Here is a 27,465-nt window from a genome sequence, read left to right as displayed (position 1 = left end):
AAATGCAGTTAAAGTAACTGAACTGGAAAATGTTTGACACAGTGGTTAGATTTACAAACAAATTGAGTTACAGATGGATTTCTGGTTGCAAATTTGTTCATAATTCGGTGACACTGTAAATGTAAGGGTGTACGTGCATTACAGTTATGAATACCTGATGGTGAGGTGTTCAATACCTTTAGCACCGGAGACCACTGGGGTTCTGTTGTGTTTTTGTTTCAGAGTCAGAACTATGCGAAGCTGCCCAGCAGGTGGAGCTGCTCCAACAGGAAGTGGACACGCTGAAAGAGCGAGGTGAGCCGCAGCAGCCCCACACCTCTGAGTACACTTCCAGCCTCAGTCCTTCCTAAATCTGAGAAGTTCATTACGCTCGGCGTGGAATGCTGGTCTGAGTTTGTCCATGTCCCTATCCACTTTTGTCCACCCTAGATGTTGCGGAGCTTCAGAAAGCCAAGGAGCACAATGAGAGGCTGGACCAGGAGATCAGGGCGCTGAGAGGACGGGTTCGTGTCCTGGACTCTGAGAGAAAGACCCTTCTGGAAATGGTACCGTTTAGGCTATATGTAATACTGTGCAGGGAAGCAGAGATGTCATTTGACATTTCTGTTTTACCATATTTACTTGCCTTAAATGAAACACGATTCTTCCACATCTTTCACGCAAATGACAAAACGCTTGGGATTGCGAAGGTCAGAACAGTCTGGTTGCTCATGTGTGTATACATGGTCTCCTCCTGAATTTATCCAAGCTGCAGACACTTAAGACACCCCTAGTTCTGCTTTACTGACACCTTTTGATTCTGGGTGGCCCTACAGGTTGTGTTTGCACTGCTGCAAATGTAAATTTTAGAACAATTAACATGAAAAATGTGCAATATTTAAAAAAATATATATTTTTCTGAAAAAATGTGTTTTGAAAATTTACTACCATTGTAACCCAAGGAGGATATGGAGTTTAGTTTATGTGTTCTGATGATTTGCAGATTGAAAATACTAAAGGAGATTCACAGCATGTGACCAGAATTCCCTTGGAAACATTGTCACCTTACCTGGGACAGGTGATTGCTGCTCCTGATCCTCTGTTTGGCTACGGTGTGTGTGGGGATGTATATAGACCTGTATTTCTTGAATAGGTCTGAAGTGTGAGCATGTTGTCCTCTTGTCTGTGCTGTCTGTCAGCGGGAGAACAGCGATGGGTCTCAGGCTGTGTCCACCACGCCCGAGACAGCTCTGACACCTCGAGATCCCAACCTGGTTCATAAAAGGTAATTCGATAGCAGAGTCACGTCTTTCGAGGCATTTAAACTTCTTAGAAGTCTGCAGTTCCTTAAAAAATTATAGGCCAATGTCACTCTTACATTATTGCTATAGAGTGTTGAAAACTGTTGTCTGGCTGCTGAAAAACAGATGTACCTGTGGCTGTCTTGTTTTGTTGCTGTGTCTCACCAATCAATACACGCTTCCCATATCATTTGGTCTCCTGATGTGTGGTATTTCCACTTCTCGGTTGGATGTGATAAATTGAGACATTCAGGGCGGCTGATACCGTAGTGGGTAGAGCTGCTGCCTTATTAAAAGGTCACTGGTTTGAATCTCACCTAGTGCTGTAGCACCCTTGAGCAAGATACTTACCCTACACTGCTCCAATAAACTTAACCAGCAGTATAGGTGTTAAAGTAATTGTAGGTAGCTTATCATTGTAAGTTATTTTGGAGAAAAGTGTCCGCTAAATGAGTAAAGAAATAAATGTAATGGAAGATTGTGCCAAGTGGCTCTGTGGGACGGAAGCTGTGAGACATTGCATTATGGGAACCGTTTACTACGGAATTGGAATTATCCCCATCAGAAGTGTTGGAATAAGTAATGGCGTTGTTAAGTTTTTCAGTAACGAATTAGGGCAGGTTGATGGGGCATAAATGTATATACTATGTTGAACATGTCCATAAATGTACAAAATTGTCCAGCAATCTATATTGGCCTGTTTTTTATTGCAATATATAAAGATATTGCGTTACTACAGGTGGCCAATACAAAATTTTTATAAACTGTTCTGGCAATCCCAGTAGGCTAAAAAAATTTCCATAGTGAAGTAAAATTAAAAGTTAAACGAACTGAAGTTTTTACTTATCAAAAAAAGCAATAAATGGTAACAGTGAAGCATTTGGTATGACTTGGATATATGGGGAAAATGATGGCATTGGGTCATAAAGATAACATTGGCTCATAAAGATAATAGTATTGGTACGTAACAATTATTTTTTAAAAATAATAAGTAATAAGAATCAACCGCTCCCTTTCAGTATTTGTAACGTTGCTGTTCTCATCTGCTTCCGCTCAGGTGTCTTCAGCAGCTGGAGGACAAGGACTGTCGTGTGCGTGAGCTGCAGCGGCGATTGCAGAAGCTGCAGACGGAGCAGGAAGAGCTGGTGGAGCGCAATGAGGAGCTTGAGTCCCTGCTGGGCGAGGCCCAGAACTTGGGGAAGGCTGAACGCGAACACCATGAGAGTGAGGTGGAGGGTCTGCAAAGGAAGGTGGGTGATTCTGATGACCCCCAAGCCTGATGTGTCACCACATTGCTGGATAGTCAAGCTGTCATAGACCTGAATGTTTCCCACCAGTTAACGTACTCATCTGGTATTGATGTACTTAAAAAAACTGTAGGTGTACCTTGTAGATTCAGTAAGTTCTAAGACTGGCCTCTCTGTGGCACTGATGCAGTTGGAAATGGTTCTCAGTTTCTAGGTTTAATTAAGTGGTTTAGGAAAAGGGTTGAGTGTTCTGAACTGGTCTTTAGTTCAGCCCTCTCTAACATTAAATGCAAACCATTACAAATAGTTCATATACTCAAAGTCACTTTGAGTCATAGCATCAGCTAATCAAAACCGAATCACCTTTATTATTTTGCTGTACATAACTTTGGGTATCCAAAAAATGAAGAACTTTTTTGCTCTACAGCACACTTGTGTTACGTGCAGAACTCTTATATTCACGCAGGGTTAAGCCTAGATTAAGATAGACTGTCTTATTTGTATAGTAAGATGCTACGAAGATACTTGTCAAATTAGGTGCTAAAACTGCAGCGAAAACTTCTGTTTCCCACATGGACGATGGCCAAATACAGGTGAAACGTGGGCAAATCCAGCTTTGTTTTTATACAAATGCACATCATTTGCATTATGTTTATTTCAATAAACTTGTTTGATTCCCCGCTGCCGCCCAGCACTTGACAATGAATGCATGACTTTAATTCCCACAGATAAAACACTTGGAGGCTAAATTGGTTTCCCAGGAGTCGCTGCCGAAAAACGGGAATGTCGGCAAAGAGATTTGTCCAGAACAGGTGAGCGCAGATAATTTATAAAATACATTGTTTATAAAGCCTTTCATCTTTCCCTCTGTGAACCTGCAGTCAGTCATTACCCAGTTTTAACCAAATGGATCTAAATCCATCAAATCTAGTGGTGGAATGAATAGGTTCCCTCTAGGGTAGAAGAGCATTCAGGTTTGGCATGTTTTTGCTTTGGCTGCTCAGTACATGACCTCAGTGGGTAGCTGCTATGTTATTGGCTGCCACTTGTGAAGACCATGTTGCTTGCCCAGTCGGGGCTGAGCCCACCCACATAATGCCCTCTGATTCGCGGGGTTGCAAAGAAGGCAGGGCACAACAGCTGCTTTTTACCATGTGGCGTTCAACAGCTGAGTATTTAACACAGTGAAATTTGATGCATTACAACAATGGCGGAATGTGAAACAAATGTTTTGGGAAGCACATGTGCCCCGGTGATAGGTTTTGCCAAATAAATGCTTACTTTCTTAGAATTTCCCACTTCCATTTATGCTCCCTCCCCCAGTTGAGGAGCAACGGCCAGGTGCGGCTGGAGGTGTTGGAGGGCCGTCTTGTGGAGGAGAAGGAGTGGAGGAAGCAGCTGGAGTTGGATCTGGCCAAAGCTCAGGTGGCGATCAAGACGGACAAGGAGGTATAGCAGAGAGACCCGAAAGCACAGTGGGAAGGCATTAATAAAGACATCAGCATTTTTACTGTATTGTCCATTTGGTTGTCCACCATGCATTACAAACTGCAGGACAACAGTAATGAAGTTTGACCAGGTTGACAAGTTGTCTGTGTTTTTCTTTTCCACTTTCAGGAGCTCCTCAAAGGTGAGAAGGAGCTGAAGAAGCTAAGACTGGATGTTGAACGCATGCAAGATGAAGCAAAATCTTTAAATGCAAGATTTGCTCAAGTAAAGGGTGAAAAGGAGACTTTAGAAGAAAAGGTGATTGTACAATTATTATTCATTCATTTAGCCAGATGCATTTGTACAAGGTGACTTAGAGCATTATCTCTGTTTACTAAGTTACTTACACTGATTTACCCATTTATACAGCTGGGTAATTTTCACCGTATTAATTCAGGGTAGGTATCTTGACCAAGGGTACTACAGCAGGACAAGGGATTTGACGTCCGGTCCTTTGAGTCCAAGGTGGCAGCTCAAACCACTGAGCCACCTGCTGGCCACTTAAAAGATTTCAAATTGTTACTTAATGTGTGTAGGATTTATTTTTCCCTTACAGGGATGACATTGAGAAGTTAATAAATGCCCAGATGGCTTATGACGTGACCATTAGCAGTGTGTTATGTCTTGGGACACTGTAAAAATGTCACATTTGCTGAGGTAATTGAGGTGTTTTGTATGTGAGCGATTTTACGCTGATGAGCACCGTCTCTTTGCTTTCACCCATCTCACTCGGAGTAGGTCTCTCAGCTTGAGCGTGCCGAGGACTCCCTTCGCCGTGACCTCCACCTGCAGACGACGGCATGCGATCGGGCCCAGGAGGAGCTGCGGGCCAGCAAGGGGCAGGCATCCGAACTGAGCGATCGCGTGGGACTGCTGGGGTCCGAGGTGTCAGGCCTCCAGAAAGAATGCGAGAGTCTCAGGTGGGGGAGGGGCAGTTTCATCATTCCCATAATGCCTGTTTGTGACAGGCTTATAAAGGCTCATAATTTCTTAGTGTGGGCAGTAGGACCCGTGGTTCTAGAAGGGGACCATCTAAAAGATGGATCAGGTCAGGTGGCAGGAGGGGCCCAGCCATTGTACCTTTGGAGGAAATAGTGAAAAGTGAACTGATGGTGTATGAGTGTGGAAAAATACAAATTGGGTTTGTGGAAAATTAAACTAAATGATGTTGATGAGGATGATGCTGACAGTTCGCCATGGTCGTTCCAGGGCTCAGCTGGTTGTGGAGCGTGGTCGGGTGGCTGAGCTTCAGGCTCAGGAAGAGCGCCGGGCGCAGGCGGAGCGTGAGCGGTTGAAGCTGGAGCTGCGGCGCCTCAGGGAGGAATACCAGGGCTCCCATCCGGAGGAGAGCCAGGCAAAGCCCAATTCTGGCACCCGGGGGAGAAGCGGTCCTTCTCCGACACCTCCTGTGGACAATGAGGGCGTAGGGAATGTAGGTCTCTTTTTGTCACACTTTAGCATATCGATAATTTTCTAAGAATAATAGTGATACATTATGTTTATTAATTTAGGAATATCATTAATCCATTAATTGAGCAGTGATTTGTTCTTTCCGTGTACTACGGTAATTGACATATAATCAGCTTATGAGAATGGTGGTTTTGAGGATGAGTGAAGGATTAAAAAAAAGGCACTACCTGTCATATTGCCTTTGGTCTTCAGCAGGAGAATACGCAGATGGCCTGTACTGCTCTGCACTCGGAAAAAATGCTGAGCAGGAGTTGGGTCCCAATTATGCATTTTCAGACGTACATACACAATAAAGTACACTGGCTTCTTGTGTTAGACTGACAATTTTCGAAGATACAAACATTTTCCACTTTATTTATAGTGTCTTGTAATGTCCAGATTTAACTATTTTCTAAAATTTCAGTTTGTTAGTGGAGCAAAAGTGACCTCGGTTGATTTAGAGCCAACAGATGGCAGTAAAGAGAAAAAAAACAGGGTAGGAGTTTGGGACCTCCTCAATTCAAGTTCAAGTTGTTTTTATTGTCAGTCCTCTATCCAGCTTGTGTACAGTGGAACTAAATGTTGTGTCTTCGGAGACCATGGTGCAACACAGAACATAGCACAAGACAATAAATACACATGACAGGGCGTGGATGTGGGTATGGCTGCGAGCTGTAGGCAGTTGTGGAGTAGTGTAGTGCTGAGTTAATTGTTCGATGGAGCCAGGTAAGCATTGGGAGGCAGCTGGGTGTTGAGTAATCTGACTGCCTGAGGGAAGAAACTGTTGTGGAGTCTGCTGGTGGTGACACGGATGCTCCTGTACCTCCTGCCAGATGGCAACAGGGCGAAGAGTCTATGAGAGGGGTGAGAGGGGTCGTCCACAATGCTGGTGGCCTGCGGATGCAGTGGTTTTTGTATCTGTTGTCAATGGCAGGGAGAGGAACTCCGATGATCTTTTCAGCTCTTCTTGCCACTCGCTGTAGGGTCTTGTGGTCAGAGACTGTGCAGTTCCCGTACCACACGGTGAGACACCTGGTCAGGACGCACTCTGTCGTTCCTCTGTAGAAAGTGGTGAGGATGGGAGGGGGGAGTTTGGCTCTCTTCAGCCTCCGTAAGAAGTGGAGACGCTGCTGGGCCTTCTTGGCTAGGCAGGTGGTGTTCAGGGTCCAGGAGAGGTCCTCCGTCATGTAGCACACCAAGAAACTTGAAGCTCTTGACTCTCTCCACAGTTGTTCCATTGATGTGCAGAGGTGAGTGGTCTGCTCGGGTCCTCCTGAAATCAGCAATTGTCTCTTTAGTCTTATAACAATCTCTCTCTAAATGTTGATCTTTACGCCATTCTGCGAGCTGGTTCACCTCCTCTCTGTATGCCGACTCATCATTGTTCCTGATGAGGCCCACAACTGTAATGTCGTCAGCAAACTTGATGATACGATTTGAACTGTACCTTGCAGCACAGTCATGATTCACTAGGGTAAACAGCAGTGGACTGAGCACACAGCCTTGGGGAGCGCCGGTGTTCAGTATGGTGGTGCTGGAGGTGGAGTTGCCAATCCACTCACTTCTGAAGTGTTTACACCTTGTATATGGTTCTCTTGATTGTAGGTGATCAATGACAAAATGATGACTGTTATTGGGTGGATCGGATCACTCCAAAACTAACATTAAATAGAAACTTGTGGAGAAGAAATATTTTCAGTCATTTTAAACAGATTTTAATTTCAGAGTTAACAATGTTAAAAGAAATGAGAGTATTTTTATTGACTATGGCTACTGGAACTTACACATTTACAGAATAAATGGAGAGACTTCAGAAGAAGCACCTTTTTATTGATTGTGACTTAGTGGCTTTTTATTTACAAACAAATGGAATTATGACTAAATTTCTGATCCCGGTTATGTTTGTAAGCTAAGGAGCCGGTGTACTACCAGTGTGAGTGTTGTGAACACGGTGGTCTTGTGCTATTGAAGTGATGGGTAGACGCTCGAGTTAGTGTCCATCCAGCTTTCCTGTTCATGTGAAAAGTGCTGTAAGGGAGAGCCTCTTGACCCCTTCCAGTTGGATTCGCTGCACGTGGAGGTGAGCTGGCTGCAGAACACCCTGGAGGAGGAGAGACTCCTGGCTCGGCAGAACCAGCTGGCTCTCCAGGCCCAGATCAGTGAGGCACAGGCCAGGGCCAAGGTAGGAACCCGTCCGTTTGCTCTGGTCAGTATACATTTCCTGGCAAAGTTCTCGTCCTTCAAAATGTGAGTGATGCAATGTTTGCTCCTTAAGTCCCAAGATTCCCTGCTTCAGCAGAAGGGAGAGGAGAGCAAGCAGCTGCGGCAGGAGCTGCAGCGCGTTCAAGGCCTCTTCACCTCAGCCGAGAAGGAGCTGCGATACGAGAGGGAGAAGAACCTGGACCTTAAGAGGCACAATGCCCTTCTGGACCAGGAGAAGATCAAGGTGCACTATTTTCTGGGGTTTTTTTTTTAAAAGATTTTCATGGTGGTTATTCAGGATGATGCAGATTGAGCATCTGTATGGGATATGCTTACTCTTCCTGATTTGGGTAGTTTTAAAAAATATAACCAGTTCTCTTTAACACATCAGTTGTGTTCTTGTGAAACATTGTAAAAATTTGCATAATTAAAAATAAGTTTCTCTGGAGACCAAAATGGGGTTTAGGGCAGAGTGCATAAAGTACTACCATTGCCACCTGCTAAAAAGTAATTGTGAACAAATTAATTAAACTTAATTAATCCCAGAGGGAAATTCCACTAGGTTACCGCAGCAATCAGTGCATAAATACATACATTTGACACGTGTCCAAACATGTATGCGGTGACGCAAGATATGAGTAGGTAAATGAGCTAAAAAGTAAGTAAGTAAATAGGCAAGCAAGCATCATACCCCAAATTAAATTAGAACATGGTGCAAAAGCTACTAAAAACATAATGCAAAATATGATGAAACATGAAAATTCTGAAAGGATGTTCACTTTTTGATAGTCATGTTTCTTTCAAAGTGCTTTATAACATCCGGCTTTAGTTCCGTTTTTTACAGCCCTTTTTGGGATCTCCACTTGAACACCAGAAGGGTTCCCATGCAGTCTTATCAGTGTGGCCTACTGTGTTTTACTGTAGTGCAGTTTGAAATGAAACACTAATGCAAAACTGCCAGTTTGAATTTCTGGAATGTGATCACCTGTTGTTCTGAAATCACACCCCAAAAAGTTTGGATTATGTTGGCAGTATTCCAATATTATCGATGTCATATCCAAGTTAAATAATTAAAGCAAGTATTTTAGCAGAATTGACAATACAGTGATTCACAGGTCACACTGAACTCCACAGTGAGTGTGCATTTGTTTCTTTGTGTGTGTGTGTGTGTGTGTGTGTGTGTGTGCACACGTGTGCACGCGCGCTCCCCAGCTTAGTGCCGAGCTGAAGCAGGCCCAGTCCAAGGTGAATCAGCTGGAGCAGAGCAACCAGGTGCAGTCCACCGAGACAGAGCGACTGCGGCACAGGGTGCGGGAGCTGGAGCTGGAGGCAACCCGCTGTGCCCAGATTCAGCAGGCCCACGATGGCCTGCAGGAAGAGCTAAACACAGAGCGGATCAGAGTCATAGCCGCTGACAAGAAGGTAAAGCTGCTGCCTGAACTGTGGAAGAACTTGTCTAAAGAGGAAGCCATATCAAGGGCAACAGGTGGTGTAGTGGTTGGGATTGTCTCCTTGCAGTTGAAGGACCAAAGGTTCGATTCTCTGCTCATGCAGTATTAACCTTGATCGAGGTACTTACCCTGAATTGATACAATAAAGCCTATCTGTCTGTTTAAATCAATGAAATGATAAAGTTTATCATCTAACACTTTGGACAAAGCATAATAATAAAAATGAATTTCCCTGCACAGAGTAAAATTGAGCTCATGGAGCCATTTAGATGAGAAAACTAAATCCATCCAGGGTGCTGTAGAAGCTTGTGGGATTCAAACCTGTGGAGTCAAAAGGTGGCAGCTCAAACCAGTATGCTACCACCTGCTTGTCTGTATTATAATAATAATTTTTATTTACATTTCCTTGGTACAGTGCCACCATATATGAGATAAAAATGGTCACATACGGTAAAAATTGAGGCGCTTGTGATCACTTGAGTGTAAATGCAGGTGAGCCGTGTGGGTCTGAATGCCAGGTTATCACCTTCCTGAGTCCTCTTTCGCCAGGTGCTTGAGCTCCAGCAGCAGGTCAAGAGCCTCCTTCACCAGCTGCGGCTGGAGGAGACGCGTGCGCAGGAGGCCAGCAGGCTGGAGAAGGACATGAGGGAGATGTCAGACACGCTTTCCGAGCTCCGGGCCAAGCTGCAGGAGGACCAGCTCCAGAGGTAAGTAAGGTGCAAGGTACTTACCCTAAATTGCTCCAGTAAAATTATCATGCTGAATAAAAGGGCAAATAATTGTTGGTAGCTTAATATTGCAAGTCTCTTTGGAGAAAGGGTGGGGGGTGCGGTGGCACAGTGGGTTTGGAAGGGTCCTGCTCCCCAGCTGGGGTTCAAGTCCCGCTTGGGGTATCTTGTGACGGATTGGCGTCCTGTCTTGGGTGTGTGTGTGTGTGTGTGTGTGTGTGTGTGGTGTGTGTGTGTGTCCGAGCCTTATGCCCTCTGTTGCTGGGCTAGGCTCCGGCTCACTGCGATCCTGCTCGGGACAAGAAGTTTCAGAGTGTGTGTGTGTGTGTGTGTGTGTGTGTGTGTGTGTGTGTGTGTGTGTGTGTGTGTGTGTGTGTGTGTGTCTGCACTTTTGGAGAAAAGTGTCAGCTAGACGAATAAATGGTCATCCTTGACTATCAGAGGAAGTATGTTCACCAGTCTTGATTTGATTTGAGATTGACAAGCTAGTGATTGGCTACAATTAAAACTGAGCGATAAGGGGGGGGTCTAAAAGAAATTTTCCAGATCTTAAGCTTGTGCTTTTTGAGCTCTGATGTTGCTTTAAATGCGATTTTCCTCTTGAACTGGTGACATCTCTTTAAGCAGCGCAACCTGCTGGACGGAGTGGCATTTCTTCGTTGCAGTTCTTTGTTGTTTGTTCTATCCAGCCATTTAGTTGAGTCTGTTTTCCAGACGGTTTCTGTTCCCACATTCCCTCCACTTGCCTTCTCAGGAAACTGCTGGAACAGAGGGAGGAGGAGCTTCTGCAGCAGCTGCACTCCCTGCAGTCGAAGGAGGGCGCTGCGAGCCGCTCCAGCTTGGAGCTCGGCCGCCGCCTGAAGCAGCTGGAGACGCGGCTGGAGGTGCTGGAGAGCGAGCGCGCAACTGCCGCGGAAGAGGTTGGTACAGGGCTGGGGAATGGGCTTGGGGGGGGGTCAGGAAGTGGGGCCAGGGGTGGGGCTAGGGGTGGAGCAGAAAGGTCAGCTTTCTCGGAGCTCTGATTTTCAGCTGTTGTGATTATTCAGGACAAACATGACTGCATGATCACACATCGTTTATCTTTCGCAAGGAACATTGAGCGTAACGCAGTGGGAATATTATCATGAATCGTAGCTTCCATATAGGGGTTCCAGCAGAATCGGTCGTTGAGACACTTGTATTTACTCTAGCATATTTTACTCCTAGTTATACGTTGCTTTGCAGAAAAGCATCTGCTAAATGAATTAGTGCACACATTATAGATTTCAACGAAAACATCTATTCAGGGATCCAAGGTTCTAACTGCTAATAAAAAATTTTGTGTGTTTTTTTTAAATGGTGGGTCATAAAGGCAGCAATACATGCCTATAACTTTCGAAGCAACCCATTGTGACATGGGACTTTGCCAGAATTGGACTTTAAACAGCGGACAACTCTGGAAAATGGGCTCCAGATGTCTACAGGAATGTGCCGAGCTGTTCCGTAGAACCTTGAGTTCTGTAATACATCCCTCGAACCAGTTTACCACAGAAACGGCAGTAGAGAGAAGGTGCTGAAAGTAACGGACGACCTTGGATCACGGTCTTTGCCAGCTCTAGGCGAATTAGTCGTTCTGTTTATTTGCTTATTTATGAGCTTAAGTCAAAAGTATCTGCAGTATAGAATTTTTTTTGTAAATATATTGCAGATATCCTTGTAATTACTATTTTAATTCATCTATTGCTCGTTTATTTACACTGGCTGAATAACTTACAAAACAGAGTATAGAGCAGAAGTCATTTTGCAAATTTGTTCTGTTCTTAACCTATTTGATTTGTTTGTAAATCAACAAGGGTCTGAAAACACGTCTCTTTTGGGCTCACTTTTCTCCTGATCGCTCATCTGTACCGTAAACTTTCACTGCATTATTACATTTAAAAAATTACTCCCCTTCAATTCTATATCCAGTTAAGTGTGTAATTTATGTTTGTAAAACTCTGGTGACTGAACTTTAAGAAACATACGTTGGATGGCGCTTTGGAGAAAAGCATCTGCTAAATGAATAAATTAATTAATTCAATGTAAATGTGAATGCAACTCCAAAGTTACCTTTGTTACAAAATCTCAGTAAATAAAAGCTAAGTAACACAGACAACCTGTGATTTATTTACAGGTTAGGTTCTGTAAAAAAAAAAAATCCAATACAGCTACAATGAATTAAAGGAGTAATATTTTTTTAAATAATGTATAGGGGACAGCTGGCAGCGTAGTGGTCACAGCTGCTGCCTTTGGACCCAAATGCCACCAATTCAAATCCCACCTTCAGCTGTAGTGCGCCTGAGCAAGGTATTTACCCTAAAACTGCTTTAGTAAAAATTAACCAGCTGTATAAATGAGTAAGTAAATGGAAGTAGTGCAATATTGTAAGTAATGTAACATGGGTGGCACGGTGGCGCAGTGAATAGCGCTGCTGTATCACAGCACCTGGGTGATGTGACAAGATGTGGGTTAAATCCCTGCTCAGTCTGTGTGGAGTTTACATGTTCTCCTCATGTCTGCCTGGGTTTCCTCTGGGTGCTCTGGTTTCCTCCCACAGTCCGAAGACATGCTGCTCAGGTTCACCTATAGTGTGTGAGTGACAGAGAGAGTGTGTGTGTGTGTTCCACTGATGTATGGATGAGTGATCTATTGTAAGTAGTGTATCTAGCAGTATAAGTCTGTGTGGTGAATAAGGTGTGTGGACTGATAACACTACATAGAGTTCATTGGAACTTGCTTTGGAGAAAAGTATCTGCTAAATAAATAAACGTAATGTAACATGTAAATGCTGTACCTTCCAGAACTGCGTCAACTTGTTTTGGCCTTTGCATATTTTTCAGTAAGTCATCTAGTGAGGGCTGTAAAGAAAGACACAGAAGTGAAAGTCCACTCTTGAGCAAATAAGTCATTAACCACACCGTGGTTCAACACAAGTACTCTTTTGCAGTATATAAAGGTCCAAATGCAGCAGAAGTTACTGGCTGTCTTCACGGCTTTGACACCCAGTTTTCAGTTTAAATGTGTACTTTGGCCACATTTGAAAGCAGTTCTTCACATATTCTAGAGATGGACATGAGGCTATTCACGTGTTTACTCAAGGGCTATGATGGTGTGCAAAGGCAAGAATGTGCGGTTCCGTTAACAAAACAGAATCCAACCATCTGACGTTTCTCTCTGGTCAGGGTACTGAGCTCAACCCTTGACAACGGACACACCCGTCTGTTTCAGGTGTTTTAGTTGTAGTCTGTTTTTTATGAGCTTCAGGTTTCATTGCAAAGATATAAAATGTAGGAATGCGTTCAAAGGTATAAAACTGTGACAACAGGCCTTAAGCGCTACTGAGCTTCTCCAGTGTTTAGTTTTATGTCTCCCTGTTATTTTTGCAGGTTTTAAAATGAGTTGTGCAGCTACTTATATATTCAGTAGCGCTTAAGGCCTCTTGTCACAGCTTGTTAGCGACCTCCATCCCAGATAAGAAAAAGCAGTAGCCTTATCAACACCAGCAATCCGGGCCACCTTACCACATACCACGGTAACCATGGAGATGTGCTGGCTGCAGTGCTGTCATATTTACCTGTAATAAACTGATGCTTTACCTATGTCTGTTTCTCAGAACAACCTGCTGTACTTGTCCAGCTCTTCATACCTGTGCATGTGTTGGAGTAACAGTTTACTGACATCTTGGTCTGTGCTCCTGCCCTCATCTATGGTCATGAACGACGGACACACGCGTCTGTTTCAAGTGTTTTAGTTGTAGTCTGTTTTTTATGAGCTTCAGGTTTCATTGCAAAGATATAAAACGTAGGAATGTGTTCAAAGGTATAAAACCATGTGTTAATAAAGCCCAAGCAGGTACAAAATCATTGCAAAATAAAAGAAAACTTGCATAGCAGTAGTTGGCAAACTGACAGTTTGAACTGTGCACGAAATTAAAATGTATGTGCAAAGTGAAAATACTTCTCTGCAATAGTGTATTTTAAAATAATTTTTACTGTGTCGAGTTGACAGTCCCCTACTGCACGTGGGTTTTTAAGTTTGGAGTCCATTCCGGAAAGGTACAGGCAAGTGCACACAGATGGGATGATTTATCAGATTATGGGGATTTTGTTGTTTTATATTTTCTTTCTCGAGAATGCCGTTTCCCACAATCAAGTGGTGCCAAACGCAGTCAAATCCCTCGGGGATTTCTGAAATGCCTGGCGTGGTTTCCCGAGTTCTACGTCGCAGTTTGTGTACGGATCCTCACATTCCAACGGTGCCCTTCACCCTCCCATTTTTAGAAAAGGGTCACTATCTCATTCACATAAGTTTTGTGGGAAGCAAAACACGGGTTCTTCAGTGTCTGAGAGAGCACCTTCTCGAAGAGCAATTTCTAAATGTGTGCCAAAAATTCACCGCATGTAATTTCCATTGCGTTTCTCTCCACTGGAAGCACAGAAGATCTAGCAGTCTCACCAAACTGCTGATGAGTTTTGAAGAAACTCCTGTTATTCTGAAGTAGTGTTATGACCTTGGACTTTTCTGCATTTAAACACACACACACTGCCTGAATCCCCCATCCTAAGCAGGGTTGCAGCAATCCGGAGCCTAACCCAGCAACACAGGGCACAAGGCTGGAGAGGGAGGGGATACACCCAGGACGGTATGCCAGTCCATCACAAGGCGCTGCAAGCAGGACTCGAACCCCCGACCCACCAGAGCACAGGACCCATTCAAACCCACTGCACCACCATACCACCACACTCCCCTGCTGCTTTAAAGCAGTGTGTCACATTTTGCTTTGATGTCACGTTGTTTTTTTTGTCTCAGAGGGATGAAACAGGCTACTTACCTTCTCTCCCTTCTTTAGTGAGAAACTTTTTCACTTTATACCATAACATCCTGCTACTTGTTCACTATGTTCACCAACGGTTGTCCAGAAAATGGGTTTTATATCAAAAATCCAAATAATGGGCACAGCTATTACATTAATTTAAATGAGAAAAAGTCTAAATTGTTTCAAAGCCATTTGAAGTTCACCCAAAAATCAACCTAAATACCTAAGGTCATTACTCATGACGACAGAGTAAATATATTGATAACTATATTGTGTCAATAAAATGGTACAAAATAAAGTTTTAATAAAATCCTCTTACTGTAATAATCACATTCAATATTTTGCTTCTTTTTCCACTTTTTTTTCCCCCGTCTTATGTTCTTTAGGACCCATATTCGCAATATCCTTCACACACAAAACACAAAAAATGGGATAGTAGAGAGCGCAGACCCGTGAGGGGGGACACTACTTCCTGCAGTGCATGTGCCTTGAGAGTCAGTACAAAACTTTTTAATTTTTAGTTGTGGTCTCAGCTCACAGGGACCAGATGCCTCTTTTAGAATGATATAACAAAGCTGTGATATGAAAAGAAAGAAATCTAGTCTTAGTGCTTGTGATGAATCCAAATATTAAATGTATGGTGACGTGGAGATAAGCGTTTTCTGCTTCGGCCTGCCCGATGGCCGTTGTCGGAAACTGGTGATTCTCATTTATGGTGCAGGTGGCGTGGTGTTTAAAGCTGTCACCTTGCAATCAAAAGAACCGGCGGTCAAATCCCCATTCCTGCTCCAGTATGCTTGATCAAGGAACCTAACCTCAACTGAAACAGTAAAAAAGTACCCTCCTGTATAAATGAAAAAAATAATTATTGGTAGCTTAGTGTACGAACCTACCATTGTAAGTTGCCATGGAGAGAGGCATCAGGAAAATAAATCACTGTAAACCCTGGGGGTTAAACTGACGTTTTCTTGTATTCAGACTTTGTGTTTTGTCTGTGTTTGTTGATGGAAGCAACTTTAATTGTCTGTTATGATGACATTACCTGTCTGTTACATTTACATTTATATTTACATTTATTCACTTAGCAGATGCTTTTGTCCAAAGCGACTCGCAACGGATACTGTGTAGTGTTACTAGCCCACACACCTGGATGAATAAGACAACGGGTTACTCATCCATGCATCATCAGTGAAACACACTCACTCCGTGACACTCATACACTATGGGGGAACCTGAACAGCATGTCTTTGGAATGTGGGAGGAAACCGGAGCACCTGGAGGAAACCCACGCAGACACACGGAGAACATGCAAACTCCACACAGTTAACATGGTGCTGGTTTGTTTTAAATAGCCCATTAAATTTGAATACTGAAAAATATTGAAATTATAATACTGTACCTTATTGTTGTTGTTGTTCTGCATTAGTATTATTTTGACATTGTATAAAAAATATAGCAAAATTATTTTTATTCAACCTTGTTTTTATACCCTTACCATTTATATAATACAGCGCAAGGGGTTTTCAACGGAATGGGCCCTGGTCGTCAATTCGAGGACTGCCTACATTTACGAATATTCACTTAGCAGATGCTTTTCTCCAAAGCGACGTACATCTCACAGAAAATACAATGTGTGCATTACATTAGGAGAAAGAGAGACATAGTTGCAGATGTGTGATTCTTAAGTACAGTTTGTTTTTTTCCACCATAAGAACCAATGTATGTATGTCTACCTGTATTTGTTTTAAAAAGGAGCTGTCTAGTTGGGGTGTTTTTTTCAGGCAAGTGCTGATTTGTTCCCTTGAGGGTTCTCATCAACTGTTTGGCTCCGTTCATGTGATCATGTTCTGTTTCTCTTCGTCCCCCAGGTACGGCTCAGTCAGAACACGTGTCTCAATCTCCGGCAGCAGGTGGCCTCCAGCCAGCAGGAGTCTGAGCGACTCCACGAGGAACTGCAGCAGGTTTCCCAGCAACTTGATGCCCAAATCAGGCAAGCGCATTGCATGCACAGCCCCCCCACTCGCATACACCCCACTTTCCCCCTGCACTCACCACCAAGGTTTTCTATCCTGTTGCTAGGAAATACAACGAAAAGCAGACCCATCACAAGTTGAAGCTGCGTAAAGCCAAGCAGATCTACATCAAGGAGATGGTGCTGCGCGATGAGCGGAACCAGAAGCTGGAAAATGACCTGGCCTTGGCCACCACCCTCTCTGAAAAGGTGGGATTCCACCAGCACGCCTAGTGCATAACTCTGGGCGCCAGCACGGGCCGTGTCATGATTGTGTTTATTCCATGCACAGGAGCGGGTCTTTACGAGGACGTTCATGGCGGAGAACGAGAAGCTGCTGCTCGAGAAAGGCGAATTACAGCGGAGGCTGAACGAGGCCGAGGAGACGGGCAGCAGCAGCTCTCGTCTGGCCTCTGCGGTGCAGCAGAGGTACCGCTCTCCCCCTGCTGCCGTGTTCTGCTGTAGACCCACATGCAGTCAGTTCGCTCCTGGCTCTGGTGTAGTAGCTATGGTAGACTATAAATTGACTTGAATTTGAAGTTCCGAAATGCTGCACGATAATTTGATATCTACCATACAGGTTCTCATTCCATCCCGGAACAACATAGTTTAGATGGTTTGATTGTTTTTACGAGTCTTTCTCTTCAGTTACACATTCATTCATGTATTTTTTTCCACTACCTGATAAGAGTTCACATTTAGAATTACTAATGAAGAATAAGATATTGCTGGGAAAAACTCCACAAAAATGGCCCGCCAATGATCACAATTAACAGCCCTAATGTGGAGGATGGTGGATTTTTTTGCATCCTGGATCTTTCAGGGTGAACTTTCTGGAGGAGGAAAACAGGCAGCTCCAGGACAGAACACTGCTGCTGTCCAATCATGTGGGATCCCTGGAGCGAGCCTTGAGGAACGCCCAATTGGCCTGCAGCATGGAGGTACGTACACGGCTATCGTCGTCACCAAAGACTTGAGCGAAAAACGGTTTTAGTACATATTAAAATGCTTGCCTACGTTTTTCTCCATCAGAATCATGAAAAGGCTCTCTAGAATGGGTGCTAGATGCCAAAAATAGGCTGCCTAGTTAGATGGGAAGGAGCTCTTAAGCTTAGTGAAATAAATACTTAAATTCATACAGCACAGTTTAAATGAAAGTATATTGTTTTCACTACATAAAGGGGGGTGCGGTGGCGCAGTGGGTTGGACCACAGTCCTGCTCTCTGGTGGGTCTGGGGTTCAAGTCCCGCTTGGGGTGCCTTGCGATGGACTGGCGTCCCGTCCTGGGTGTGTTCCCTCCCCCTCTGGCCTTACACCCCTGTGTTCCCGGGTAGGCTCCGGTTCCCCGTGACCCCGTATGGGATGAGCGGTTCTGAAAATGTGTGCGTGTGTGTGTGTGTGTGTGTGTGTGTGTGTTTTCACTACGCTTCAGTGTGCTCTCCCTTTTTTTCTTATTTGTCCATTTTTTTGCATAAATCACAGATTCACAAATGAATCCTGGCAAAATTTAACTTGGCCATGTGCCATATAGTACAACTTCTCCCCAGTGAAGGCTGGCACAGTGAATTTGCTAATTCATAATATCCATAAAGTTTGCTAGAATACTGATAGATGAACACTGGAGTCATGTTTTTGACTTTTCCTGCTGTTAAAACCTCTGACAACATTCATACTCCCCTCCCTCTCCATTTCCCATAGTTTCAGGAAACGCATGGGATCTGGCACTGTTTTAGGTCTCGTTGCAGAACTAATTGTCAGATATTTTGCCGAAGGATTAATCACATGGTTTCCAGCTTCTGCAGATACACAGAAATAAGTCTAACTGTAGATCATGAACATAAGTACAGTACCATTTCTTCTTCAAATGACATACAACTTGGAGTAATCAAAATAGCTTCTCACAGCAGACAGTATCTAGGAGTTTGAGATACATGGTGATCAGAGTACCGTTTGGTACCACTGTTTTTGATGGCCTCCAGCATCATTTCAAACAGGAAATACAAATAGCGAGTGGGCTTGGATGTTGTCATGTAAATTTATATGGCTGTTAGGAGATCAACAGACAAGTGGGATTGCAACAGAAATGTTTTGAAGCCTTCTTTGAATTCTGAAAGGGACTCAGCAGTCCTGAGATACAGAGGAAACCACACCAAAATCAGGGAACAGTTGTTGGCAGCTAGCTTTTTTAATAACTGGCAATGTTTTATGTCATATAATTTTCTGTAAATAATTCAGTGAAAAAACTTCTCTAAATTTTTGATTCTTCAGAATGCAGACTTAGCTTTTACAGATACAGACGTGTTGCTTAACGATGGGGATACTGAGAAATTCGTTGTTAGGTAATTTCGTTGTTGTGCGAAAATCATAGAGTGTACTTACACAAACCTAGATGGTTTAGCCTCAATGCAGTCAAGAGACACGGTAAACACAAGATTTACAACACTGCTCCTGGTGTAAAACAGCATAGGCCTACTCTTTTACAGTAAAGTTTTCACAAGAAGAAAGAGTACACTAAAATAACGATAAGTACAGTAAATACATAAACCAGCAACAGGTGTTTGTCATTATCAAGTATTATGTACTGTACATAATTGTATGTGCTGTAATTATATACGACAGGCAGAGCAGTAGATTTGTTTACAGCAGCACCGCCACAAACACGCAACGTTGCGCTACAACAGTACGGCAGCTACGACATCACTTGTCGATGAGAATTTTTCGTCTCCATTATAATCTTATGGACCCATTGTCGTATATTCTTTCAGTCAGTAAGCGAAACGTCATTAAGTGGTGCATGACTGTAGTTTGGATTGGTATTGCACATCAGCAACTATGAACTGGGAAATATTGTCATTTAATAAAGTAAAGGAATATCAAACCGAGGCATCTTTTTTTAGTGATTTACAATATTTGCAATGTTCTGCAGTAACTATTGTAAATACTTGTGCTACAAATGGAAAATCAAAATCAGAATCAGCTTTATTGGCCAAGTATACCTGAGCATACAAGGAATTTGTTTCCGGTTTAGAGCAAACCTGCAGTGCACATTCACACATACAGGCTACATACGCACATACTGAACTAGACATAGACTAATACAAACATGATTACCAATAATGCAGCAGACAAGAACATAGTATAATGCAGACAGAACATAAAACCATGCAGACATAATACAACTAAATGACCAAGCATAGAAAAAAGTACGTGTTGACCTGTATCATAAAGTGACATTATAGTGCAGCGATGGTCAGTTATCTGGAGAACATATTGCACATGGGTATGATGTTACTCAAAGATATAACAAACATATTGCACATGGATATGATATTGCACAAAGGATATAAGGAAACATTGCACATGATATTGTACAAAAGATGTAAGAACATACTGCACATGGGTGTAATGCTGGACAAGTAGGGTACAGTAGTAGTAAAAAGTCCAGTGAAGGTTGAGGTTATAGTAGGGTGTTTAGAATCTTTATGGCTGCCGGGAAAAAGCTGTTTTGGTGTCTGGCAGTTCTTGTTTTGATTAGTCTGTATCGCCTGCCCGAGGGAAGTAGGGTAAACAGACAGTGAGCGAGGTGTGAGGGGTCCCCTACGATTTTCTCAGCCCGTTTCCTGACACGGGACATGTACAGGTCCTGGAGGGAGGACAGGTTGGTCCCGGCGATGCGCTCTGCCGACTTAACCAGTATGTGAAGGCGTCGCTTGTCTGATTGGGTGGCAGAGCCAAACCAGACAGTGATTGATGAACATAGTATGGATTCAGTGGTGGTCCTGTAGAATTGGCACAGCAGTTCCTTCGGCAGGTTGTGCTTCCTTAGTTGGCGGAGAAAGTACATCCTCTGCTGGGCTTTCTTTGTTACGGTAGTGATGTTCTTCTCCTACTTCAAGTCTTTGCAAATGGTAGTGCCATGGAACTTGAAGGAATCGGTGCTGGACACAGTACAACCTTGGATAGTGAGTGGTGGCAGAGGAGAAGGAACTTTATTGAAGTCAACTGTCATCTCCACTGTCTTACTGGTATTAAGTTCCAGGTTGTTGTGTTTGCACCACAAAGAAATCTTTAGCTGTGTTTAAAAAAAAAAAAAAAAAAAAAAAAAATAGTTTAGACTGGTAAGTGTAAATTCTTGGATGGACCAATGGGTTTACTCAAGTAGCTTTTCTTTTCTAATGCTGAAGTGTTCTCATTCATCTTTTGCTTTTAGGATGTCAAGAAAAAATTTCCTTCAGAAAGTTTTCTCCTCACTGACAGCCTTCTGCAAACAGCGCATCCAAGGTATATTTACTTTTGCTCTGGAATCCTTTCTATGTCTGTGATATGTTAGCTGAAGTTTTAACGTATAACACAGTTAAAAACATACACACACACATTTTTTTTTCCATTGTCACTGAGCAAGCCCTTCTTTCCAAAACGACACATCAAAAAAAAAAAACATTGCATTACGCTAAGAGAAGGAGAGATTTGGATGCAGACACATGATTGTACAGTACAGTGAATTTGTCACAGTCCACCATATGAACCAGGGTACAACACGTGAGTTGGTGTATATAGGCTTTTCCATTATTAAACAAATTGTTTAAAAAAATTATTAAACAAAACAGGTACATGTTTATCAAGAACTGATAAGAATGGGGAGAAATGAGTCTGAAAGAGGTTGTTTTTGAGACCCTTACATTTACAGATGCTTTTCTCCAAAGTGACTTCTAATGAACTCTATGTAGTGTTATCAGCCCACACACCTTATTCACCGTGGTGACTTACACTGCTAGATACACTACTTACCATGGGTCACTCATCCATACATCAGTGGAACACACTCTCTCTGTCACTCACACACTATGGGGGAACCTGAACACCATGTCTTTGGAGTGTGGGAGGAAACCAGAGTACCCAGAGAAAACCCACACAGAGAACATGCAAACTCCATACAGACTGAGTGGGAATTGAACCCACATCCTCTCGCACCACCCAGGTGCTGTGAAACAGCAGCGCTCCTTGCTGTGCTACCCCAGTTCTTACATGTAGAGAGTCACAATTCTAAGAGGGGGAGGTCATTCCACCAAATCAGAGCCAGAACCAAAAACCTTTGTGTTTTTGATTTTGGGCCTTCTTGTGCGTGGAATCACCAAGCAGGCAGAGGTGTAGGGGTGTAGCTGTCTGGTTGGGCTGTAGTGTGTGATAAGGTCCATCCATCCATCCATCTTCCTCCGCTTTTATCCGGGGCCGGGTCGCGGGGGCAGCAGTCCGAGCAGAGTACTCCAGACCTCCCTCTCCCCGCACACCTCCTCCAGTTCCTCTGGGGGAACCCCAAGGCGTTCCCAGGCCAGCCGGGAGACATAGTCTCTCCAACGTGTCCTGGGTCTGCCCCGAGGCCTCCTCCCAGTGGGGCAAGCCCGGAGCACCTCCCCAGGGAGGCGTCCAGGAGGCATCCGGAACAGATGCCCGAGCCACCTCAACTGGCTCCTCTCGATGCGGAGGAGCAGCGGCTCTACTCCGAGCTCCTCCCGGGTGACTGAGCTCCTCACCCTATCCCTAAGGGTGCGCCCAGCCACTCTGCGGAGGAAACTCATTTCTGCCGCTTGTATCCGCGATCTCATTCTTTCGGTCATGATCCAGAGTTCATGACCATAGGTGAGGGTAGGAACGTAGATCGACCGGTAAATTGAGAGCTTCGCCTTACGACTCAGCTCCCTCTTCACCACAACAGACCGGTACAATGACCGCATTACTGCAGACGCCGCACCGATCCGTCTGTCGACCTGCCGCTCCATTTTTCCCTCACTCGTGAACAAGACCCCAAGATACTTAAACTCCTCCACTTGAGGGAGCAACTCCCCCCTAACCCGGAGGGAGCAATCCACCTTTTTCCGACTGAGAACCATGGCCTCGGATTTGGAGGTGCTGATTCTCATCCCCGCCGCTTCGCACTCGGCTGCAAACCTCCCCAGTGCACGCTGCAAGTCTTGACTTGATGAAGCCAACAGGACCACATCGTCCGCAAAAAGCAGAGACGAGATCTCGCGGCCACCAAAGCAGACACCCTCCGTTCCCTGACTGCGCCTAGAAATTCTGTCCATAAAAATAATGAACAGAATCGGTGACAAAGGGCAGCCCTGGCGGAGTCCAACATGCACCGGGAACAGGTCTGACTTACTGCCGGCAATGCGAACCAAGCTCCTGCTCCGGTCATACAGGGAACGAACAGCCCGTAGCAACGAGCCCCGAACCCCATAATCCCGAAGCACCCCCCACAGGATGCCACGAGGGACACGGTCGAATGCCTTCTCCAGGTCCACAAAACACATATGGACTGGTTGGGCAAACTCCCACGAACCCTCCAACACCCTAGTGAGGGTATAGAGCTGGTCCAGTGTTCCACGGCCAGGGCGAAAGCCGCATTGTTCCTCCTGAATCCGAGGTTCGACTATCGGTCGGATTCTCCTTTCCAGTACCCTGGCATAGACTTTCCCAGGGAGGCTAAGGAGTGTGATCCCCCTGTAGTTGGAACACAATCTCCGGTCCCCCTTCTTAAAAAGAGGGACCACCACCCCGGTCTGCCAGTCCAGAGGCACCGTTCCCGAACTCCACGCGATGCTGCAGAGGCGTGTCAGCCAAGACAGCCCCACAACATCCAGAGACTTGAGAAACTCGGGGCGGATCTCATCCACCCCCGGAGCCTTGCCACCGAGGAGTTTTTTGACTACCTCAGCAACTTCAGCCAGGGTAATGGACGAGTCCCCCTCCGAGTCCCCAGCCTCAGCTTCCTCTACGGAAGGCGTGTCGGAGGGATTGAGGAGATCCTCAAAGTACTCCTTCCACCGCCCGAGAACATCCTCAGCTGAGGTCAGCAGCGCACCACTTCCACTGTAAACAGTGTTCGTGGAACACCGCTTCCTCCCTCTGAGTCGCCGGACGGTTTGCCAGAATCTCTTTGAGGCCGACCGAAAGTCTTCCTCCATGGCCTCACCGAACTCCTCCCAAGCCCGAGTTTTTGCCGCGGCGACTGCCAGAGCCGCGCACCGTTTGGCCCGTCGGTACCCGTCAGCTGCTTCAGGAGTCCCATGAGCCAGCCAGGCCCGATAGAACTCCTTCTTCAGCTTGACGGCATCCCTTACTTCCGGTGTCCACCACCGTGTTCGGGGATTGCCGCCGCGACAGGCACCGGAGACCTTATGGCCGCAGCTCCGAACCGCCGCACCGACAATGGAGGAGCGGAACATAGTCCATTCGGACTCAATGTCCCCCACCTCCCTCGGGACCTGGTTGAAGCTCTGTCGGAGGTGGGAGTTGAAGACCTCTCTGACAGGGGCCTCCGCCAAACGTTCCCAACAGACCCTCACTATGCGTTTGGGCCTGCCAGGTCTGTCCAGCTTTTTCCCCCGCCATCGAATCCAACTCACCACCAGGTGGTGATCAGTTGACAGCTCAGCCCCTCTCTTCACCCGAGTGTCCAAGACATATGGCCGAAGGTCAGAAGAAACGACTACAAAGTCGATCATCGACCTCCGACCTAGGGTGTCCTGGTGCCAAGTGCACTGGTGGACACCCTTATGCATGAACATGGTGTTCGTTATGGATAAACCGCGACTAGCACAGAAATCCAATAACAACTCACCGCTCGGGTTCAGATCAGGGAGGCCGTTCCTCCCAATCACGCCCCTCCAGGTATCACTGTCGCTGCCCACGTGGGCGTTAAAGTCCCCCAGTAGAACGACAGAGTCCCCAGTGGGAGCGCTTTCCAGCACGCCCCCCAGGGACTCTAAAAAGGCCGGGTACTCTACACTGCCGCTAGGCGCATAAGCACAAACGACAGTGAGAGACCGTTCCCTGACCCGAAGGCGTAGGGAGATGACCCTCTCATTCACCGGGGTAGACTCCAACACATGGCGGCTGAACTGGGGGGCTATTAATAAGCCCACACCAGCCCGCCGCCTCTCACCTTGGGCAACGCCAGAATAGTGGAGAGTCCACCCTCGATCGAGTAGAGTGGTTCCAGAACCCAAGCTGTGAGTGGAAGTGAGCCCGACTATATCTAGACGGTATCTCTCAACTTCCCGCACCAGCTCAGGCTCCTTCCCCGCCAGTGAGGTGACATTCCAAGTCCCAAAAACCAGAGTTGGCGCCCGAGGTTTGGGTCGGCCGGGCACTCGGCCCCGACCACCGCCCAAATCACAACGCACCGGCCCCTTATGGTTTCTCCGGCAGGTGGTGAGCCCACCGAAGAGCGGCTCCACGTTGTGGCTTCGGGCTGAGCCCGGCCAGGCCCCGTGGGCATAGACCTGGCCACCAGGCGCTCGCATGCGAGCCCCCCCCCCAGGCCTGGCTCCAGGGTGGGGCCCCGGTGACCCCATACCGGGCGGGGTAAACGGACGCCTTGATTTTTTTGTCATAAGGGGTTTTTGAACCGCGCTTTGTCTCGTCTGTCATCCAGGACCTGTCTGCCATGGGAGACCCTACCAGGGGCATGTAGCCCCAGACAACATAGCTCCTGGACTCATTCAGGCACTCAAACCCCTCCACCACGATAAGGTGGCGGTTCACGGAGGAGGTGTGATAAGGTTTTATAGATATTGGGGAGTAGATGCGTTGATGGTTTTGTTCGTTTTAACCAGCCTTGAATTTGATCCATGCAGGAATCCGCAACCATTGGTTACATGGGGGCATTTCAACAGGTCAAACACGACTCGTGCAGCAGCGTTCTGTATAAACTAGAGCGATTTGATGGCAGAGGCCTGAAGACCCGACAGGAAGGAACTGTAGTAGTCCAGGCAGAATATCACCCATGACCTGGATCAGGAGTTATGTAGAAGTTGTTAGATAAGGATGGATTCAGCAAATGTTGTGCAGGATGTACCTGCAGGACGGGATTGTGGCTTTGATATGTTGAGAGACGTACACATTTTTAAACATTTTATGTCTATTTGTCCCCACAGTATAGGTGCATGTGACACACTGAGCATTGTGGACGCCTTCCGCCGGGTGAAAGTAGCAGCAGAGCATTCAGAAAGTAGCAAGTGCTCCCTTCCAGCGGCCTCTGCCCAGTCCTCTGAGATCGGCTACCTGAACCTGACCTCCCCTGTAGCACCGCTTGCCGCACAGGACCTTGATGGGAGCATGGGTTTGTCTAGTGGGGAGGTGTGAGGGTCAGGTTACTGCCACAGGGGAGGTGTGAGTGTCAGATTACTGCCCCAGCGTTCAGAAAATCAGTTAAATCCAGTGTAAAGTACCATAAAAATCACAAGAGGGCTCAGATGTGTTTTTAAAGTGGGGATTCCTAAAGAAAATCTCTAAAACTGCTGATGTACTCAGGGTCTGCTGCTTCTTCCTGTTTTTAAATTGTGATTATTATGGTATTTTGCATACTGTAATGGAACAACAGGATTTTTATTGTTTGCCATTTTGTCATAAAATGAGAAATCTTCTATAGTATTTATATACAGTGTATATGTCTAAATAATGAGTTCAGTCACACCGTTAAGCGGTGATACTGAGGTGCAACTGAGCTCAGCGCAATCTGACCTGTGGAATACCCAATGTGTTTACATTGCTGGAGCAGCCCTCACACTGCAGCTCACATGTTCTGCTTTCTCACGAATCCTGTATCCGTTTTCCAACGAAACGTAAAAGCCAAAGCAACAGAACAACTGTACAGAGTTTTATTTAGGCGTGGGACAAAGGTTTACTTTTATGTTGTGCTGTGTGTGTTTTATGAACAGGAATATAATATCTGTTCCATTGTTACACTGCTATTGCCACAGTTCTCCATTACCGTGTACCACAGTATTTGATCGACAATCCCTGTGCTGCAGCACAAATATGGGAGACTGAAGCACTTTATTAGGTAAGGCTTTATATCATATTTCTGTCCACCTGCAACTTGTACAGATAAAACCACCCTAATGCTTGTGGCATCAGAGCACAGCTTAACCTAAGAGCAGGTATTGTTGCTGTATTGAATACGCGAGAGAGAGTAAAAGCCCTCGTTTCGTGGAGTCTCTCCACAGTGTGTGTACTGACTTACACCCAAATAGTACATGAGAAGTTGCAGTTCAAGTGGAATGCATTCTTTTCTTGAAGTTGTATGTCAAGTCTTTTTCCATTAAAATCTTAATATTCTGGGAAAGAAATGTTAAGGCCACTTTAATAATTATCCTTTACTACCTTTATTCTCCTTCCATAAAATGTATTCTCAGCCCGAAGGTACTGAATACAGAAATAATGAGATAATCCAAAAGCATCAAGTAGATGCATTAACGTTCCTCCCATTTCGGTGGCGCAGTTTATAAGTACTTGGCTAAAAATGCACAGACGTGTCCTTTGAAGCAGTGTGATATTGGACGATGGTGGTGCTGATGTACTGTACACCTTTTTGCAGTGATTGCTGGATTGACTCCATTGCTTTGAACAGTGATTTGTAACACAATGCAGGGAAATGGTGCCAGACTGAGATTTGAAAGTTGGACAAAAGTGTAAGAGCTTGCACTGGCATACAAGTGCATTACAGCAGGACTGATGCATTATGGGTAGCATGGCTGCCACTGTGGTAGCTGTTGGTAAACCCCAGCTAGCAAGTTTTGGAGGAGAGAGAATTTACAGGTGGTAGGCATATTTTTTGAAACATACAAAGGCCTCTTCACCTTTACAATAAGTAGTGCCAAACTGCCATTACACAGGATTGGTGTAAAATCTCCAGACAGCTTTTAGGCCGCTGAGGACAGTTATTCAGACTGAGGGTTGCAGGTATTACCCTTTGTGTAGTAACATTTATT

At 45.2% G+C, this 27,465-nt stretch overlaps 1 protein-coding gene across 3 annotated transcripts in view; it reads left to right on the top strand.

The window, feature by feature from the left end:
* Positions 1 to 27,338, top strand: part of ccdc30 (coiled-coil domain containing 30) — a 34,963-nt gene extending 7,625 nt beyond the window's left edge. For all 3 annotated transcript variants that reach the window (XM_029249159.1, XM_029249149.1, XM_029249138.1), the window contains 21 exons: positions 223 to 294; positions 430 to 545; positions 983 to 1,057; positions 1,179 to 1,264; positions 2,338 to 2,530; positions 3,256 to 3,339; positions 3,851 to 3,976; positions 4,145 to 4,273; positions 4,754 to 4,935; positions 5,225 to 5,447; positions 7,524 to 7,646; positions 7,740 to 7,910; positions 8,879 to 9,088; positions 9,667 to 9,824; positions 10,600 to 10,765; positions 16,548 to 16,669; positions 16,759 to 16,900; positions 16,983 to 17,119; positions 17,514 to 17,631; positions 20,901 to 20,971; positions 25,630 to 27,338. In XM_029249159.1, the coding sequence (XP_029104992.1) occupies positions 223 to 294; positions 430 to 545; positions 983 to 1,057; positions 1,179 to 1,264; positions 2,338 to 2,530; positions 3,256 to 3,339; positions 3,851 to 3,976; positions 4,145 to 4,273; positions 4,754 to 4,935; positions 5,225 to 5,447; positions 7,524 to 7,646; positions 7,740 to 7,910; positions 8,879 to 9,088; positions 9,667 to 9,824; positions 10,600 to 10,765; positions 16,548 to 16,669; positions 16,759 to 16,900; positions 16,983 to 17,119; positions 17,514 to 17,631; positions 20,901 to 20,971; positions 25,630 to 25,837 (2,912 nt within the window). In that variant the 3' untranslated portion in view covers positions 25,838 to 27,338. The remainder of the gene's footprint in view (positions 1 to 222; positions 295 to 429; positions 546 to 982; positions 1,058 to 1,178; positions 1,265 to 2,337; positions 2,531 to 3,255; positions 3,340 to 3,850; positions 3,977 to 4,144; positions 4,274 to 4,753; positions 4,936 to 5,224; positions 5,448 to 7,523; positions 7,647 to 7,739; positions 7,911 to 8,878; positions 9,089 to 9,666; positions 9,825 to 10,599; positions 10,766 to 16,547; positions 16,670 to 16,758; positions 16,901 to 16,982; positions 17,120 to 17,513; positions 17,632 to 20,900; positions 20,972 to 25,629) is intronic.
* The last annotated feature ends 127 nt before the right edge of the window (positions 27,339 to 27,465 follow it).

Source organism: Scleropages formosus, chromosome 2, assembly GCF_900964775.1.
Source record: "Scleropages formosus chromosome 2, fSclFor1.1, whole genome shotgun sequence".
In the NCBI taxonomy this organism is placed as follows: Eukaryota; Metazoa; Chordata; class Actinopteri; order Osteoglossiformes; family Osteoglossidae; genus Scleropages; species Scleropages formosus.
Note: the sequence above shows the minus strand (reverse complement) of the source record. Positions and strands in the feature narration are given on the sequence as shown.